The 19,044-nt window shown below is 39.9% G+C and overlaps 1 protein-coding gene across 4 annotated transcripts in view; it reads left to right on the forward strand.

Moving 5' to 3' along the window:
* The window catches only part of DIS3L2 (DIS3 like 3'-5' exoribonuclease 2), a 391,634-nt gene that overhangs the window by 56,205 nt on the left and 316,385 nt on the right, over positions 1–19,044 (forward strand). For all 4 annotated transcript variants that reach the window (XM_036858529.1, XM_036858531.1, XM_036858530.1 and 1 more), the window contains exons 2-4: positions 5,464–5,612; positions 6,134–6,291; positions 16,110–16,163. In XM_036858529.1, coding sequence (XP_036714424.1) covers positions 5,561–5,612; positions 6,134–6,291; positions 16,110–16,163 — 264 coding nt within the window. In that variant the 5' untranslated portion in view covers positions 5,464–5,560. The remainder of the gene's footprint in view (positions 1–5,463; positions 5,613–6,133; positions 6,292–16,109; positions 16,164–19,044) is intronic.

The following is a 19,044-nucleotide window of genomic DNA, read 5'->3' on the forward strand; positions in this document are numbered from 1 at the left end:
TGAGATCCTTGCCGGGTAGAGTAATCTTGGTTGTAGGTTCTTCCCTTTCATCACTTTAAGTATATCACGCCACTCCCTTCTGGCTTGTAGAGTTTCTGCTGAGAAATCAGCTGTTAACCTTATGGGAGTTCCCTTGTATGTTATTTGCCGTTTTTCCCTTGCTGCTTTCAATAATTTTTCCTTGTCTTTAATTTTTGCCAATTTGATTACTATGTGTCTCGGCGTGTTTCTCCTTGGGTTTATCCTGTATGGGACTCGCTGTGCTTCCTGGACTTGGGTGGCTATTTCCTTTCCCATGTTAGGGAAGTTTTCAATTATAATCTCTTCAAATATTTTCTCTGGTCCTTTCTCTCTCTCTTCTCCTTCTGGGACCCCTATAATGCGAATGTTGTTGCGTTTAATGTTGTCCCAGAGGTCTCTTAGGCTGTCTTCATTTCTTTCCATTCTTTTTTCTTTAGTCTGTTCCACAGCAGTGAATTCCACCATTCTGTCTTCCAGGTCACTTATCTGTTCTTCTGCCTCAGTTATTCTGCTATTGATTCCTTCTAGTGTAGTTTTCATTTCAGTTATTGTATTGTTCATCCCTGTTTGTTTGTTCTTTAATTCTTCTAGGTCTTTGTTAAACATTTCTTGCATCTTCTCGATCTTTGCCTCCATTGTTTTTGCGAGGTCCTGGATCATCTTCACTATCATTATTCTGAATTCTTTTTCTGGAAGGTTGCCTATCTCCACTTCATTGAGTTGTTTTTCTGGGGTTTTAGCTTGTTCCTTCATCTGGTACATAGCCCTCTGCCTTTTCATCTTTTCTATCTTTCTGTGAATGTGGTTTTTGTTCCACAGGCTGCAGGATTGTAGTTCTTCTTGCTTCCGCCTTTTTAAGACTTATAATAGCTTTAAATGGAGTATAACTTTTTGTGACAGTGGACAAACCACCTATCCCTTCTGTGCTTCAGTTTCCTTATCTTTTCTCTGAATTCCTCTGTTTCTGAGCGTCTGAAGACCTCATGAGTAGGAGACTGTGGTTCCCATGAACCCTCCATTTGGTTCTTTTAAAATAATTTCTATCTCTTACTGATATTTTTTATTTGATGAATCATTGTTATCATAGTTTCCTTTAAAGATGGTTTCTTTTAGTTCTTTGAACATATTTATAATAGCTGCTTTGAAGTCTGTGTTGCCTGAATCTAAAATCTAGGCTCACTTAGAGATAATTTTTATTGAAACTATCCCTTGCCCCATTGTATGGGTCAAACTTTTCTGGTTTTTTTTTTGCATATATTATGATTTTTGTTGAAATTTGGATGTTGTTGATAATATATTCTGCATTCTGATTCCTTTTCCTCCAGAGTTGGAGGTGGTTGCTCTGTTTGTTAAGCGGCTTGCATGGGCTAATTCTGTGGAGTCTGTTTCTCTCATAGTGTGTAGCTAGCTGCTCATGTCTCTGCTCAGTTCTTTTTTTCTTGTTTTTATTTTTAAGCATGACTTTCTGATAGTTGCCCTTGAGTCAGCATATCTTAGTGGTCAGCTTATGATTAGTCAGAAGTTGTGTTTAAACTCCTTGAAACGATGAGGCCCCCACCCTTTGTCAGTGGTCCTGGTGAGACTTGGGAAATGCATTCAAAATTGAGGCAGTTTACAAGTCTGCCCTGGCTTTTGCTTTCTGTATTTGCAAGGCTCACATTCATCCAGGGATGAATAGCTCTCTAGGACCCACTCATTTCTCTCCTGCATGTTTACAGTCTTGAGCATACACACAGCAGGAAAATGTAGATTCTTACAAGATGCACTTTGATTGTCTCATTCCCTGATTCTCCCTGTTATATTTCTGGTTGGTCTACTGATCTGTTGCTTGCCCTAACTGGTATTACAAACCAGACTAGCTGTGATATTGGCCTAGACTAGGGTAAGGCAAGTGAGATGCCTAGGGCACAAACATTTAAGGAGGCACTTACTCTTGGAGTCCTACAAGCATGGGGTTGGCACTTGTGTCACTTAGCTTTCATAAATTTTGTGTCCTAGGTGCCTTGCTTGCCTCACCCTAGTCCTGGCCCTGCTACTCATATTTCTCGCTAGTATATATTTGTCGTAACCTGGTTTCTGTCCTAGATAGTCTTCATTTATTCAAATTTTTGAGCACCTGCTCTGTACTATACATTGGGTCTCAAGACACCACTTCTTTTACCCAGATGCTTTCTTTGTTTACACTTTCTCAAGTCTAGTGCTTTTCCTACATTCCTCCTCATTCCTACTCTTTTGTACCATGTGGCACTATTAACCAGTACTGCCTGTTCATCCTAATCTTAGCCCAACTCTTCAGAACGTACAGCTATTTCCATGGCAAGACACCCTCTCTAGGAGCCAGTGGGCAGTTGGGCAGTGTATCATTGGCCCTCGCTCTGAAAGCTGGTGAGGATTGACTGGTGACTTGTGCTTTTAGTGTGTCAGGGTAGGAGTGTCCAGGATTTCTGCAGGGTTAATGGGCCTTCCCAACTGCATCACTTGGAAGGGAAGGTTGCTTGCTTGTTTGTCTTCTGCTTAGCATCTTGTATTCTTGGAATCTTTCCGTCTGCTTCCAGTGCTTTGATACCCAAAGGCAGACTTTGACTCTCTGCTTGGCTGGTCTGGCTTATTCTTGCCGACTTTGTTTCCTGGTTTTCCGTTCTTTGCTGATTTGTTTTTAGCATGGTTTCCCTGAATGACCCTGCTTTGCTTGGTGTTCTCACTGCTTGCTCATGAAAACAAACTCATCCAGTCATTTAAGGAGTGATTATTGAGCACCTATTCTATCCTAGGTACTGTGGGAGCCAGTGGGATTATAGTGATGATCTCAACCAAACATTCCTTATCTTCCTGAGCTAGACAGAAAAGTTAGGTGTAAATCACACCAACCGAGATATTTGCTGTGAAAAAAAGTTACAAATGCAGCTGACCTAGGACATTTGAGTTGAGATCTCTGTACCTCCATCTCACTGGACTGGCAGTAACTCCCCTTAATTTTGAACTCTTGCCTGCATCAAGACTTGATATGAAGTACCCCATTTTCAATTCTGGCTCTTATTTTTGGATTGTCTTTCTCCTGCTTGCAGCTTGCTCCAACCCCTTGCCCCACCCAAGGCTGCCATTATTTGTTTTCTTAGTAGTTGGTGCAAACCTTGATCATGAACCTGTTTTCCTTTGGAAGTCATTGTCTCCCTTGTTTTCTTAGCATCAGGCTCTATTGGTTTTCCCCCCTATATCTTTATTAGCTTCTTTATTATGTTTTCTACTTCTTCTTCCTCTTTGCAAAAAAAGTTGCCCTAACCCAGATTTTGTCCTAGGCCCTCTTCTGCATCACCTTACCCCTTTTTGGCAATCTCTTCCATTCTAGAAATGGATTACCGTCTTTATTCTGGGTTACCGTCTTTATGCAAATGGCTGGCTAATTCATCTCTCTAAGTTATGCTCCAGTTTTCAAGTTCTTGATGTAGAAGTATGTAGTTCCACGTGTAGAGGCATATATATAGAGGTATGTATTGCCATGTAGAGGTATATAATACCCCAAGTAGAATTCACCATCTTCTCTAACTTAGTGATGTTATCATCTCCCAGTCTGCTTACTTGAAATCTCACACAATTGCCACCTCCTTGCTCTCCTTCAGATATGCCTGGTTGCCAAGTGGTGCCAGTTTTCCTATGTAATACCATGTTAATGGTCTGTTCATTTCAGTGTCTGCAGCTGCAACTCTAGTTCAGGCCTTCCCTTCCTTTCACACCGTCTATTCTGGTTCTTTCCTGAGGTGCAGCTGCTGCCAGTCTTTCTCAACTCCAGATGACTCTGAATGTGCTCTGCCAGGTTAATTTTTCCTGAAACACAACTTTGGTCTGTTGTTCTTCTCTTCCGCTCTTTCGTGCTTCAGAAATTCCCTATTGCCTTTGAGAAATGGGGCTGGTTTTCTAGACCTTCCAACTTGTTTTTATTTTCCTTGCCACTGCCTCCCTTCATATAGGCTGGACTCCATCCAAATGGAATTAACGTGGCAAGAACCTGCCTGTGTTTTTCTGTTTGTGTGTCTATATTTTATTTTCCTTTTGCCAGCAGTATGCTTTTCTCACATTCTCAGTTCTTAACATCTTTCCTGAAGCTCTCTTGGATTTCCTGATCTGGAGATACTCTCTTCCGTCATATGTACATTACCCATACTTAAAAAAAAAGTGCTTATCACTCCCCAACTTATATTAGTTGTTATTTTAATATGAGTTCTATAAGTCTAATTAACTTTTGTATCCCTCACTATGCCTAGTGTATAGTATCTTGCAGAAATAGTTGTTGAATTAAGGAGTGGATGAATGCATTTCTGAATGAAACCAGCAGATGGTCTGGACTCCTCTGTGTGCCTTTTCCACTACCTTGTTGTTTATCTAAGACCATCTGTTTCTCTCTCTTCTTGAAACTTCTTGACTTTATCTCTGAATCTCTTCACGTATCACTGAGTGGCTTGTTACTCTGTCTCTGTTGCTTCTCCTCTCCTGAGTTAGTATTAATTTCAATTTAAAGAAAAATTACATCATTTTGGTGAAGGATGTGTGTGGGAAGTTTAGAGGAAAGGGTTTTAGTGTTCAGAATGACATCTTGATCCATTTTATGGGAAAGCAGGCTGCCCATCCGGATTTTGAGAATTTGCAAGTATAGGCTTGAGTCCTGGGCCTGTGGCCAGCAGAGAGTAGAAAGTAGATGTAGTGATGACATGTTCAGTGTCCAGGTCGAAGGCCAGGGGGCCAGCTGCAGGGCCCCACATTCCAGTCCGCTGAGCCAGGCAGCTGCCTTGTATTCCTTAGGAGCAGCTGCCGGAGCTTCTGGTCAGATGACTGGTTTGAAGGGATGGCAGGTAAGAGTAGGGAAGTAGATGTCTAACTACAGTATTCCCATTTTTTGAAAGCTAGTGAATCATCTGCAGTTCCATGCATAGTTTTGGACATCTGGTTGTGGCAGTGAATTAGGTTATGTTTATATTGATGAATTCTAAGGAATTGATTTATTTGATTTTGTAGAAGAACGTCATTTGTCTAAGGTTAAACTTAGTAAATGCCACATCTCTTGAGCCCTAGTTTAGTACCTATTTCATTATAGCCTTTAGATTCTAGATCTTTATACCATTTTTCAAAACCATATTCCCTACTGCTCTTGTACATTCCACTAGCTGAATAGAACCTCAGAACTCCTTAATTTCTACCTCATTGCCCTATTTGTGGAGATTTTTAGTTGAAGGGGCCCAAACAAGCAGGCTGGTGATACCCATGAGGTTGAAGACCTTGAAAAGCAACTCAGGACAGATGGTGTGCATGACTATCTTCCTAGGAGAAAGTGACGCCAGGACCCAGGAGGGACACCACATTGCCTTTGCCATCGAAGTCCTAAATTTCCGAGAGCACAGAGGAGGCTTCAGGTTAACAGTTCTTCAGTCACCCATCTCTCTTTGGTTTCAGCTAGTGACAACTGAGCTGATCAAGGCCAGAAGAACTCTGAGCTGAGCAGTGGAGGCCCTCCTGGATCTAGAGAGAAGAGGTGACCTTGGAACCAGTAATGAGCCATCCTGACTACCGGCTGAACCTCCGGCCCCTGGGGACCCCCAGAGGTAGCAAAAGGAAAATGGAATCTGCTCTAGCAACTGGAGACCTGAACTAAAGTGGAATGGAGGTGCAGGGCGGGTCTTAGGACTGAGGGAGACTGTAATTCTTCCGGTGACCTGTTAAATATTCTCCTGTGTTATTTACTCTAGAATTGTGTGGTTTCTTGCTGTCTTAATTTATTGTTATATTGAGTACAGCTGTTTAATCTCCTCTAGAAAAGTGATGATCTTTTAGTAATTCCTATTTTTAAAAGTTTGTGTCTGTAACCAGCAAAGCATACTGAACCCATTGTTTGGGTTCTGTTCCATGTATATTGTGGTGCTGATTTAAAATTCAGGTCTCAAATCTGTGTACATTTTATTCATGTTTCCTTACCAATTTTTCCTCTTTATGACTATTTGAAATCATTATCAGGGAATTTTATTATGTTTTGGTCTTTCTAAATAAGAAAAAAAGGGTGAAATATCTCCAGTTTTGGAGATAGAGAGACGTTTGAGTAGAGTTGATTGATGCCTCATGTTTCTAGGCGCGTCCTCTTTGGCTGGCCCATGTGGTGTTGGTGCTTCACCAGGCGACAAAAAGTCAAAGAGCAAGACCATACGAGGGAAGAAAAAAAGCATATTTGAAACCTACTTGTCCAAGGAGGATGTTTCAGAAGGCTTGAAGAGAGGAACACTTATTCAGGTGCTTAAAATATACTAGAAGGCTATTCCTTGAATATGTGGAATCAGAAGTAATCGATTACTCATTGAAACTGTTTATTTTTCTCTGCTGTGTGCTTTGAGAGAAATGATGACATAACAGGCCCAGGGCTTCCCACTTCTTAGACCTACAGTATAACTAGAGGTGATAAGTGCCACCAGACCGTGACAAAGTGCTCTGAGATTTGAGAGAAGGGAGCCGTTACTTCCAGTTAGGGTTGTCTAGGAGTGCTTTATTAGAAGGGATATATTAGAGCCAGGCCATGGATTGGTGCAGTTTGAATAAGTGGAGAGAAAGAGCTTTACAAGGGGACCAGTGTGAACTGCTAAGAGAGAAGTGGGATATAGCGTGTGGCTATAAGAAACATTGATAGGTCAGTTTGCCTGGAGCACATGGATGTTGACTGACAGAGAATAAGCTTGAAAAGGAAACAGTAAACAGCAGCAGACAATATTTGTTGAGTGCTTTATAGTTTACAAAATATTTTTACAAGCTAATTCAGCAGTTTGGCTCAGCAAACGTTCAACTATCCACTGTGAGCCAGGAACAGTTTATATAGTTAGGTGCACACAGCGTGGTTGCTCCCGAGATGAAGGTGGATGAGACTGACTTTCTGTACTTTGAGCCTGCAGCCCAGTAGTGGAGCAGGCAGTCATGTGAACAGATGATTTGAGGATAAAGGGTAAGTGCTCAGATAAAAGTGTGACCACTTATTGGAGAATGTTGGGGGAAACCGGGAAACTGTAGGAGGTGACACCTGCGGTCAATATTGAAAGATGACTCATTTGGGTCTATTAAGTGAGTGTTATGTGTGTGGGAAGGGAGGTATGGAAAGGTAGTGACACTAATGAAGACACTAACTGTGAAACAATATGGAGTGAGGCAGCTTAGGTCCCTTTAGGCGTGAAATCTGAGGCGGGTAGTAGGCAATGAGATCAAGAGGGAGGCGAGGCCACATATTCTTTGAATTAGTCTGTTTTATAATTCTTAGTTTAGTATAGAAACATTGCCATGTGTTACCTGGCTTGCTTGAAGATGTTGACTGTGTTGCATTTTCTCTCAGTCCAAGTGTCCAGCTTCTATATTTGTGTTTGGGGCTGGAGATCCAGCTAATTAACAGATACTGTCATCTTCTCTTCCTTTTTATCCTTTTTATCACCTTTTGTATTTACCTGTGGTCAAGTGAACATGTGCTTAATATGGACTCTTGAATGAAAATTTGTTTTTAACAAATTAATTAGTTGCTGGCTCTGATTTCAGAGGTACAGTTGGTTTTTTGTTTTTTAAAGCTTCCCTTGATTTCTTTGATAAGGTCTCTCTTAGGAAAGTTAAAGCTTCAGTTGGACATTTGTTCATTCATTAATCCATTCATTTGCTGTTTATCGTTCAGCGCACATACTGAACTCCATTTTATCTGCAAGTTTCTTGGCCCTCATCTTGTTCTGTGTATGAGGACCTGTTGTGCTTTTCCCATTCTCATCTCCTGCCGTTCTCTTCCAGGTACACTCTGCTCAGTTCACCCTGATCTTCGAAACTTTGCTAGTAAAAACTCTGCTCTTTGATTCCTCTGTGACTTTGTACACACTGTTCCTGGTGTTAGGAATGCTTTCTCCCACTATCTTCATGTAATTGTGCGTGACCTTACCTAAATGTTACCCCCTTTATGAAGCCTCACTTTAATTCTCCAAGCAGAATTGGCCATTACCACTTTCCTGAAGCCGACTTTTTTGTTTACCCTTTATTCTAAACTTATTATCATTTCTTGGAATTTATATTTTCTCAGATAGACTGTTCACTTCCTTGTGGGCATGGTCATGTTTTATTCCCACAAATTAGCCCAATGACTGGCATTTGATTGATGCTTAATAAATTTATATTGAATAAATCTTTATTTACTGACTGAATAAAGGATCAAGGTACTGTCTTTGAAGAAGAGAGAGAGGATCCTCTGTTGTTATGACTTGGAAGAAAAATTGTTTATAAAATTTACAGAGATAGGCTCAGGGAACTATTCTGCAATGGTATTATTTTTGCTCCCTCGTATTAATTTTTGCTTTTGAAGCAACTCTTTGCTAATGTTAAAACAAAAAGCTGATCAATATAACAACTCTCATTCCCAGGAGTTTGTAAGTGATTCCTCCTGGCCTGTGACATCATGAGACTCTGCAGCCAGAGCCTACCCCCACAGATGAGAACAGTTGTTCTTTGCAGATGGGAAAAGGAATGGGTTCCAGATATGAGGTCACCGTGTGAAATATACAACACTGTAAATAAGATTTTCATAGGCAGAGAAACAGAGTCCATCTGTGCTGGCCTTAATGGGTAAGGTAAAAAGCTAGTCAAGAAAAGAAGTTTGAATGCTGTTGGAGAAAATTAAACTTATTAAATATATATATTAGGTGTAAGCATTTGTTAGCTTTTGTATACAAACTAAGTGTATTGTGACATCCTTTTTCTTTCCCCATCCAAAGAAACTTTTATTGAAAGATAAGAGATGTTTTTATTTTTTAATTTTTATTTACTTATTTTTTTAACAGATCTTTATTGGAGTATAATTGCTTCACAATACTGTGTTAGTTTCTATTGCACAACAAAGCAGATCAGCCATATGCACACACGTGTCCCCATATCCCTTCCCTCTTGAGCCTCCCTCCCATCCTCACTATCCCACCCCTCTAGGTCATCGCAGAGCACCGAGCCGATCTCCCTGTGCTATGCTGCTGCTTCCCACCAGCCAACTATTTTACATTTGGTAGTGTATATATGTCAATGCTACTCTCACTTCGCCCCAGCTTCCCTATCCCACCCCATGTCCTCAAGTCCATTCTCTATGTCTACCTCTCTATTCCTGCCCTGCAACTAGGTTCATCAGTACCATTTTTTTTTTTAGATTCCATTATATATGCGTTAGCATACGGTATTTGTTTTTCTCTTTCTGACTTGCTTCGCTCTGTATGACAGTCTCTAGGTCCATCCACCTCACTACAAATAACTCAGTTTCGTTTCTTTTTATGGCTGAGTAATATTCCATTGTATATATGTGCCACATCTTCTTTATCCATTCATCTGTCAGTGGACACTTAGGTTGGTTCCGTGTCCTGGCTATTGTAAATAGTGCTGCAATGAACATTGTGGAACATGACTCTTTGAATTATGGTTTTCTCAGGGTAAATGCCCAGTAGTGGGATTGCTGGGTCATATGGTAGTTCTATTTTTAGTTTTTTAGGGAACCTCCATACTGTTTTCCATAGTGGTTGTGTCAATTTACATTCCCACCAACAGTGCAGGAGGGTTCCCTTTTCACCACACCCTCTCCAGCATTTATTGTTTCTAGATTTTTTGATAATGGCCATTCTGACTGGTGTGACCTCATTGTAGTTTTGATTTGCATTTCTCTAATATTTAGTGATGTTGAGCATCTTTTCATGTGCCTCTTGGCCATCTGTATGTCTTCCTTGGTGAAATGTCTGTTTAGGTCTTCTGCCCATTTTTTGATTGGATTGTTTGTTTTTTGGATATTGAGCTGCATGAGCTGTTTGTATATTTTGGAGATTAATCCTTTGTCTGTTGTTTCATTTGCAAATATTTTCTCCCATTCTGAGGATTGTCTTTTTGTCTTGTTTATGGTTTCCTTTGCTGTGCAAAAGCTTTTAAGTTTAATTAAGTCCCATTTGTTTATTTTTGTTTTTATTTCCGTTACTCTAGGAGGCGGATCAAAAAAGATCTTGCTGTGGTTTATGTCAAAGAGTGTTTTTCCTATGTTTTCCTCTAAGAGTTTTATAGTGTCTGGTCTTACATTTAAGTCTTTAATCCATTTGGAGTTTATGTTTGTGTATGGTGTTAGGTAGTGTTCTAATTTCATTCTTTTACATGTAGCTGTCCAGTTTTTCCAGCACCACTTATTGAGGAGGCTGTCTTTCCTCCATTATATGTTCTTGCCTCCTTTGTCATAAATTAGGTGCCCATATGTGCGTGGGTTTATTTCTGGGCATTCTGTCCTGTACCATTGATCTATATTTCTGTTTTTGTGCCAGTACCATATTGTCTTGATTACTGTAGCTTTGTGGCATAGTTTGAAGTCGGGGAGCCTGATTCCTCCAGCTCTGTTTTTCTTTCTCAGGTTTGCTTTGGCTATTTGGGGTCTTTTGTGTTTCCATACGAATTGTAAAATTTTTTGTTCTAATTCTGTGAAGAATGCCATTGGTAGTGTGATAGGGATTGCATTGAATCTGTAGATTGCTTTGGGCAGTATAGTCATTTTCACAAAATTGATTCTTCCAATCCAAGAGCATGGTATATTTCTCCATCTGCTTATGTCATCTTTGATTTCTTTCATCATTGTTTTATAGTCTTCTGAGTACAAGTCTTTTGCCTCTTTAGGCAGGTTTATTCCTATGTATTTTATTCTTTTTGTTGCAGTGGTAAATGGGAGTGTTTCCTTAATTTCTCTTTCTGATTTTTTGTTGTTGGTGTACAGGAATGCCAGAGATTTCATTTTGTATCCTTACCAAATTCATTGATTAGTTCTAGTAGTTTCCTGGTGGCATCTTTAGGATTTTCTATGTATAGTATCATGTCATCTACAAACAGTGACAGTTTTACTTCTTCTTTTCCAATTTGTATTCTTTTTATTTCTTTTTCTTCTCTGATTGCTGTGGCTAGGACTTCCAAAACTATGTTGAATAATAGTGGTGAGAGTGGGCAACCTTGTCTTGTTCCTGATCTTAGTGGAAATGGTTTCAGTTTTTCACCATTGAGGACAATGTTGGCTGTGGGTTTGTCATATATGGCTTTTATTATGTTGAGGTAGGTTCCCTGTATGCCCATTTTCCGGAGAGTTTTTATCATAAATGGGTGTTGAATTTTGTCAAAAGTTTTTTCTGCATCTGTTGAGATGATCATATGGTTTTTATTCCTTAATTTGTTAATGTGGTTTATCACATTGATTGATTTGCATATATTGAAGAATCCTTGCATCCCTGGGATAAATCCCACTTGATCATGGTGTATGATCCTTTTAATGTGTTGTTGGATTCTGTTTGCTAGTATTTTGTTCAGGATTTTTGCATCTATGTTCATCAGTGATATTGGTCTATAATTTTCTTTTTTTGTGTTATCTTTTTACAGCTTTGGTATCAGAGTGATGGTGGCCTCACAGAATGAATTTGGGAGTGTTTCTCCCTCTGCAGTTTTTTGGAAGTGTTTGAGAAGGATGGGTGTTAGCTTCTCTCTAAATGTATGATAGAATTCACCTGTGAAGCCATCTGGTCCTGGACTTTTGTTTGTTGGAAGATTTTAAATTACGGTTTCAATTTCATTACTCGTGATAGGTCTGTTTATACTTTCTAATTCTTCCTGGTTCAGTCTTGGAAAATTGTACCTTTCCAAGAATTTGTTCATTTCTTCGTGGTTGTCCGTTTTATTGGCATATAGTTGTTTGTAGTAGTCTCTTATAATCCTTTGTAGTTCTGCAGTGTCAATTGTGATTTTTCCTTTTTCATTTCTAATTTTATTGATTTGCGTCCTCTCCTTTTTTTTCTTGAGGAGCCTAGCTAAGGGTTTGTCAATTTTGTTTATCTTCTCAAAGAACCAGCTTTTAGTTTTATTGATCTTTGCTATTGTTTTCTTCATTTCTATTTCATTTATTTCTGCTCTGATCGTTACGATTTCTTTCCTTCTACTGATTTTGGGTTTTCTTTTGTTATTCTTTCTCTAGTTGTTTTAAGTGTAGGGTTAGATTGTTTATTTGAGATTTTTCTTGTTTCCTGTGGTGAGATTGAATTGCTATAAACTTCCCTCTTAGAACTGCTTTTGCTGCGTCCCATAGGTTTTGGGTTGTCATGTTTTCGTTGTCATTTTTCTCTATGTATTTTTAAATTTCTTCTTTGATTTCTTCAGTGATCTCTTGGTTATTTAGTAGCGCACTGTTTAGCCTCCAGGTATTTGTGTTTTTTACAGTTTTTTTCCTGTAATTGATTTCCAATCTCATAGCGTTGTGGTCAGAAAAGATGCTTGATACGTTTTCAATTTTCTTAAATTTTCCAAGGCTTGATTTGTGACCCAAGATGTGATCTATCCTGGAGAATGTTCCATGTGCACTTGAGAAGAAAGTGTATTCTGCCACTTTTGGGTGGAATGTTCTATAAATATCAGTTAAATCTATCTGGTCTGTTGTGTCATTTAAAGCTTGTGTTTCCTTATTTATTTTCTGTTTAGATGATCTGTCCATTAGTGTAAGTGGGGTATTAAAGTCCCCTACTGTTACTGTGTTGCTGTCGGTTTCTCTGTTTATGGTTGTTAGCATTTGCCTTATGTATTGAGGTGCTCATATGTTGGATGCCTAAACATTTATAATTGTTATATCTTCTTCTTGGGTTGATCCTTTGATCATTATGTCATGTCCCTCCTTATCTCTTGTAACATTTTTTTTTTTTTAAACTTTTGGGTTTATTTATTTATTTATTTATGGCTGTGTGGGGTCTTCGTTTCTGTGCGAGGGCTTTCTGTAGTTGGGGCGAGCGGGGGCCACTCTTCATCGCGGTGCGCGGGCCTCTCACCATCACGGCCTCTCTTGTTGCGGAGCACAGGCTCCAGACGCGCAGGCTCAGTAATTGTGGCTCACGGGCCTAGTTGGTCCGCGGCATGTGGGATCTTCCCAGACCAGGGCTCGAACCCGTGTCCCCTGCATTGGCAGGCAGATTCTCAACCACTGCGCCACCAGGGAAGCCCAACAGTCTTTATTTTAAAAATCTGATACAAGTGTTGATACTCCAGCTTTCTTTTGATTTTAATTTGCATGGAATATCTTTTTTCTATCCCTTCACTTTCAGTCTGTATGTGTCCCTAGGTCTGAAGTGGGTCTCTTGTAGACAGCATATAGATGGGTCTTGTTATTGTATCCATTCAGCCAGTCTGTGTCTTTTGGTTGGGACATTTAATCCATTTACATTCAAGGTTATTATCAATATGTATGTTCCTATTACCATTTTCTTAATTGTTTTGGGTTTGTTTTTGTGGGTCTTTTTCTTCTCTTGTGTTTCCCGCCTAGAGAAGTTTCTTTAGCATTTGTTGTAAAGCAACATTAGTAAATCAGGAGTACGATCAGAAGGTTTGAAGATGCCAGCACCAAGGAGGTATAGCAGGAGCCAGTGACATGAACTTCTAAGTATCTGGGGATTTTGATAGAGAATGGGAGAATTTTTAAAGCTGTAGTGGGGAAGCATGGGGGAAACATTCTTCTTCTGGTCCCTGAGCTATATGGGATAAGAGAGAGAAAATCGGCCCCCTTTGAGAGCACTTGAAGGGAATTGGTCACATCAGGTTTCAGTGGAGGCAAGGAGGCACGAGAGCATTCAGAAAAGAGATGGAGGATTTGGAGCCACCAGTTCCAGGCTTAGGAAAAGGTTGAGGAGGAAAATGAGGGATGAGGGTTTGGGGCAGATTAGGCGATGGTCATAGAAATATGGAAATGGAAGTTCTGGACTTACGTATGTAGGTGAGTAAGACAAGACATCTGCTAGAAGTCTCTTTCAGTTACAAGGCCATTTCTTGAGATGCTTTGCTGACAGCTTCTTCAGGCTGTGGGGATGACTGTGGTCCGCTGTGGACTCTGCTGGAGATTTTTCTTTCTTAGTGTGATCTGTACTCTCAAGGGATCTGTTTCTGAGGTCCAGTTCTTAAGAGTATGCTCCAGTCAAATTGCAAACATTTTTCTTGAACAAGGCATGTGTCCCTCCTTGTATGCTTTTATATATCAGGAAGTTTGGGATAGACAATCAAGAATAGAATCTTTTTGGTCCTTTTAATAGTTGTTCTTTTCAGTAGAGTGGAGATATTTTATAATAACTATAAATCGAGTATATAACCTTTAAAAATTGCAAATCACTATGTTACATACCTGTAACTTATATAACATTGTACATCTACCATATCTCAATAAAAAAAACACACACAGACAAACAAAATAGAGCAAGATACAGCCCTGAGCAACCTGTTTCTTTCCCCTGAGTCCAGCTGCGGCATCTCTGAGTGCTCTGTAATTAAAGGTACTTTCAAAGCAGAAGGCATTCTCATCTCTATACTTCTTCATGTACTAACCATTCACTGAGCTTGAAGGGATGATAGAAGATTAGCAGTTGAAAAAAAACTTGGGTCAGAAAATGAATTTTAAAAAATCAGTGAGTTTACTTTTATTTATTTGGAGTGTTTATTTCCTCTCACTAGAGTGTAAACTCTGAGGGTAGAGCCTATCTGTTATTACTCTGTCTCCATTGTGACCCCATCACTTAGCATAGTGCCTGTCATGCTAATTGTCAGGAAATATTTGTTGAGTGAGTGGATGAATATTGAGGATAAATATAATAAGCCTTTTCCTCCCTCCCGCAACAAGAAACAGCTGCCCTAAAAGTGAAATTGCAGTGACATTCATAAAAAAGGGACTGGCCTCTGGGAGCTTTGCCTGCCTTACTTCCCAGTCCCTCTGTCTCTTACCCTAATACAGCATGGTGGTAGAAGAGTATTTGCCCTCTTAATCACTCTTGCCTATATTTCCTTTCTGATTTATCTTCAAATTTTACTCCTCTGTCAAGGACCAGATCAGACACCATCTCTGGAGCCTTGCCTAGTGCCCCCAGCTGAAAGTAAGCTGTCCCCTCACTTGTGGCGTTCTTCATGTTTTACTTTATAAACAAGGACTGAGCTTGGTTCTCACTCTCCCACATTGTCTGTCTCAGGGTCTGGCACATAATCAGAATTCAGTAAATAATTCTTAAATTAAGGACTGAATGAGGATTTGTAGTAGTCTGTGTGGGATTTAACAGCAGTATAAACTGTTGCATGGAAATTTGTAATTTAAACATGGTGTACCAGCGAAAGAAAGAATTATTTTCTGCTTTATTTTATGCCCTCACCTATTTTGTTAATTGTGTATCTTTGAGTCTTTCAGTATTTTAGGGGAGAGATGTTATTTAAAACACTTTCTCAAGACACCCTTTGAGTCTGGCTCTTAGGAAGATAACTGCCTCCATCCATGTGTTCCAGTGGCCTTCAGATGCAGCTGTAAGTGGGGAGGGTTACAGCTTCCTGCAAGAGCCTAAAATACTGAACTGCTGTTGAAGACGGCCCCACCTGCACCCCTGTGCGTAAATAGAGGCAGACCCTGACTTGGTGCTGGACTGACGTGAAGTTGAAGGCAGACTGGGTGGCCTGGCTGTTGGAGCCAGGATTCCCACTTAAATTAAGAGCTGGTTCTGGACCATTTTGAATTATTGACTCATTCAGCTCTGCAGAGGGACCAGAGTAAAAAATATGCATCCAGCCCCTCGAGACTAAGTATTCAACTTGGAAGTCAACCTGTATCATTTTGAAAATTGTCACAGAAGCAAGCAATTGTGGAAAGGTCTTATAGAATAAAAAAAGGCCATTGTGTAGTGAGGCATAATCCCCCGTAACCTTGTTCTTAAAGTAAAGGTTTATATTTGAAGACTAGCATATAAGGGCACATAAAATCCCAGTAGTTGCCACTTTCCCACTCCACGCCAAACTCTGTTGCTTCTCACCTCTGCCCGTTCACTGCAAGGTGCCAGTGTGAGCTTTTAGTGTTTGATGGAACTCTGTGGTACAGACATCAGTATAAATCATATTTCATGCATTTAATGAATAGTTCTCATACATCTAACTTGTTTCCTAGATCGAATTGTTTAATTAATTTTAAACTTTTTATTGACTAGTAACATATGTATGGAAAGATCGTAAGTGTGTAACTAGTTAAATTTTCACAGATTTTATTTTTTATTTTAAAGGGTGTATTGAGAATTAATCCGAAGAAGTTTCATGAAGCCTTCATTCCTTCCCCGGTAAGTTCAATAACTTTATAATAAACCTAATGTCACATTTAATTTTTTAGATGTGCTGTAAAACTGAAATCATATATTCTAACTAGAAAACAGAGTAGTAAAACAAAATTGAGGATGGGCAAGGATTTGTTTCAAATTTAAATAAACAAAATTTGCCTTTGGTTAACAGCCCCTTCTGCCAATCTTAAAAATCACACTTCCAATGAAAGGGATGGCATTTGTTACTAGGCTGCAGGGAGCAGCTGAACCCACACAGATACCCACCAGTTCTTATAATTGGACACCCTTGGTTTATAGCCTAAAAGGATTTATGGGTTTTTCCACTGATTTAAGTTAATCTCTCCTAAACAAATATGCTATCTACTTTCAATCTACTGCATGAGCTATTCTGCAAATTTGTCCAAAAATAATGTGTTTTTTTTTTTTGTTTTTTTTTTTTTTTCTGGTCAGGGTTTCTCACTTCACTTTTATGCAGATGATAGGACTTGGTACAAGGCTTTTTACCATTGGCTCTTTGTAGTCTTTCTTAGGTTCATGACTCATTTTAATAGGCTCTGTCTCATTAAGGGAAGTTCACTCTGACATATAATTAGCAGCAGGTCTCTGGATAAGGTTTGATTGTGCAAAGCTGAGAGAGCAATATTCTTAAATTCTTGGCCTTTTCCAGGATGCCATAAATAGGATAGCCATAGAATTAGATTTTTCACAGTGGAAGAGATTATAGGAAGAAACTTCGGCTCATAGATGAGGAAATGGAATACATATATTTAAGTTAACATATTTCATTTTGTGAAATGACAAGTTTAATGAGAATACAAGTTCAGTGGTGTACTTCATAGGTATTATTATTGTTGTTGTTTCAATAACCTAAGACCTATTCTGAAGCTCAGTTTTGTCCTTTTTTCCCTTGCCCTTGTCCTGAAGCCAAGGATTCACATTTGTATCTTAAGTTTAGGTCTTACCCACTGGCTTAGATAAAAAATGTCACATGTCACCTTGTTCTCGCTTAGTCATTTTCTGTTCCTGTGACAGAACATGGTATATATCGCTGACCCTGGTGCTTAGATTATAGAATTGAGCGTCAGATTTGAGGTAGTAACTTAGCTGCGGGAGCTATTCCATCACACAGTGGAAGCACAGTTTACGTGGGTGTTAGATTTCAGAGTTTGCTCATAAGGTGAAATTCACATTCAATAATCATAAAAATTACCCGTGAAAATCTCTCAGGAATGTGCCATGTTGGGGAGGGAGTAACCACCTCTCAGTAAGTCTAGCATAACCAGCATTTTCTCCACATTAGAAAGGGTGATTGTTTCTTCTTTGGCACACCAGTTGAAGGAGCTCAGTTATACTAGGGGCCCCATTGTGTGAAAAACATGGATTTTTTAAGCACGAGAATCATACCCAGTGCAGTAAGGAGTTCACCCTGAGAGGTACCTGGGAACTGAGCAGATCGCCCTCCTTGCACACTGAGGTGTGCTCTCATCGATGGGAATGATAAGTGGAACTACATACAGTATTTTGAAAATTTTTCTGCTTGCTTTCTCTCTTTCCTGAGTACACAGTATTGAATTTCTCTAAGTTGGATCCCTATTAGGCCGGCTCCTAACGAGTGTATGGCCTAGGACAAAATACAGATGGAGGCACACATACCTTATATTAAATATTTAAAAGTTATAAATCCGACTAACAAACTGTTAAGTAAAATACATTCATGACAGATAAAATATATTCCTTGCCAAATATACCTCCATGTACTTGTACTGGGGTTCAGACGTAGAATTCTCAGACTCCTCGGAGCTCCATGCTGAAAGGTGGCTGCATGGAGAGGGTCCACCTCTGGCCTGCCCCTCTTCCCTTCCCAGTTCTTGCTCACTGTCCCCTCTGTGCTGCCCTCCTGCCTCCTCCTCCCCATTCAGCAAGGGCCCTTGCCCTCTAGGTGAGCATCTTATCCCATACCCCTTAGAAATACCCACCCATTAGCCACCTGTCAAGTCTAGGGGTGCCACCTGGGATGTGGTCTGCGTTTGGGAAGACAGAGCTGGGGAAGGTGCTTACATATGCCCTGGAAGTGGGCTTGGGGCTGATGACAACCCATTTAGCCTTGAGAACTCCTTACCTGTTGCGGAGGGGTGTGGTCGGAGGAGGGCCAGAGCAGAGGTCCTCTGACGTGTGGGCCTAGTTATGTTCCTGTAAGTTAAGTTCATGCGATTTAAATTTGCAAGTGATGTGTTGCCACTGTTTAATCTGGCTTGTTAAAGGAAGTTAAGCAAAAGTTATTGATGTTTCAAAAGCTCAAGTTGTTCTCCCACTTGAAATTGTATTCCTGGCATTTCCTATTTAGAATTTTTTACACAGTTGTGATATTAGGATTGACTTATTTCTATACCTCTTTTATTCTCTTATCTGGCCACTGATGGAGTGATAAAATTGTCTCAGAGGGAGAAAAAGTGCTAAATGACTCACCTCTAAGTAATTAAGGAGAGACTACAGAGGCTCTATCAAAGCCCAGCTGTAAGTGATTGTAGATACTCCAGTTTTGGACACTGGCACAATCTTGCATTCTAGTTTTGTAGATTTTCTGGTCAGTTTCAGGTTTTAGAAGCATTATGGAGAGCGGTTGAAGGGGGAGATAGTAGAGGCAATGAATTACATGTACGTAAATCCCACCACTGGTCTAGATTTCTGAGTATATGTCGCTCGTGCCCATGTCAACTGTGAACTTGTATGAACTGGAAAAATGCTCACAGGTAGACTAGAAGGTAGGATATCAGAACCAGGGCCTGACTGTTACCTGTCCCTGCTTTAGCAGGGAGAATAAAGATAGGAATTGATAGAAGATGAAGCCTCTGCTCTGACAATAAGAAACGGAAAGTTTCCT

Source organism: Balaenoptera musculus, chromosome 7 (assembly GCF_009873245.2).
Source record: "Balaenoptera musculus isolate JJ_BM4_2016_0621 chromosome 7, mBalMus1.pri.v3, whole genome shotgun sequence".
NCBI lineage: Eukaryota > Metazoa > Chordata > Mammalia > Artiodactyla > Balaenopteridae > Balaenoptera > Balaenoptera musculus.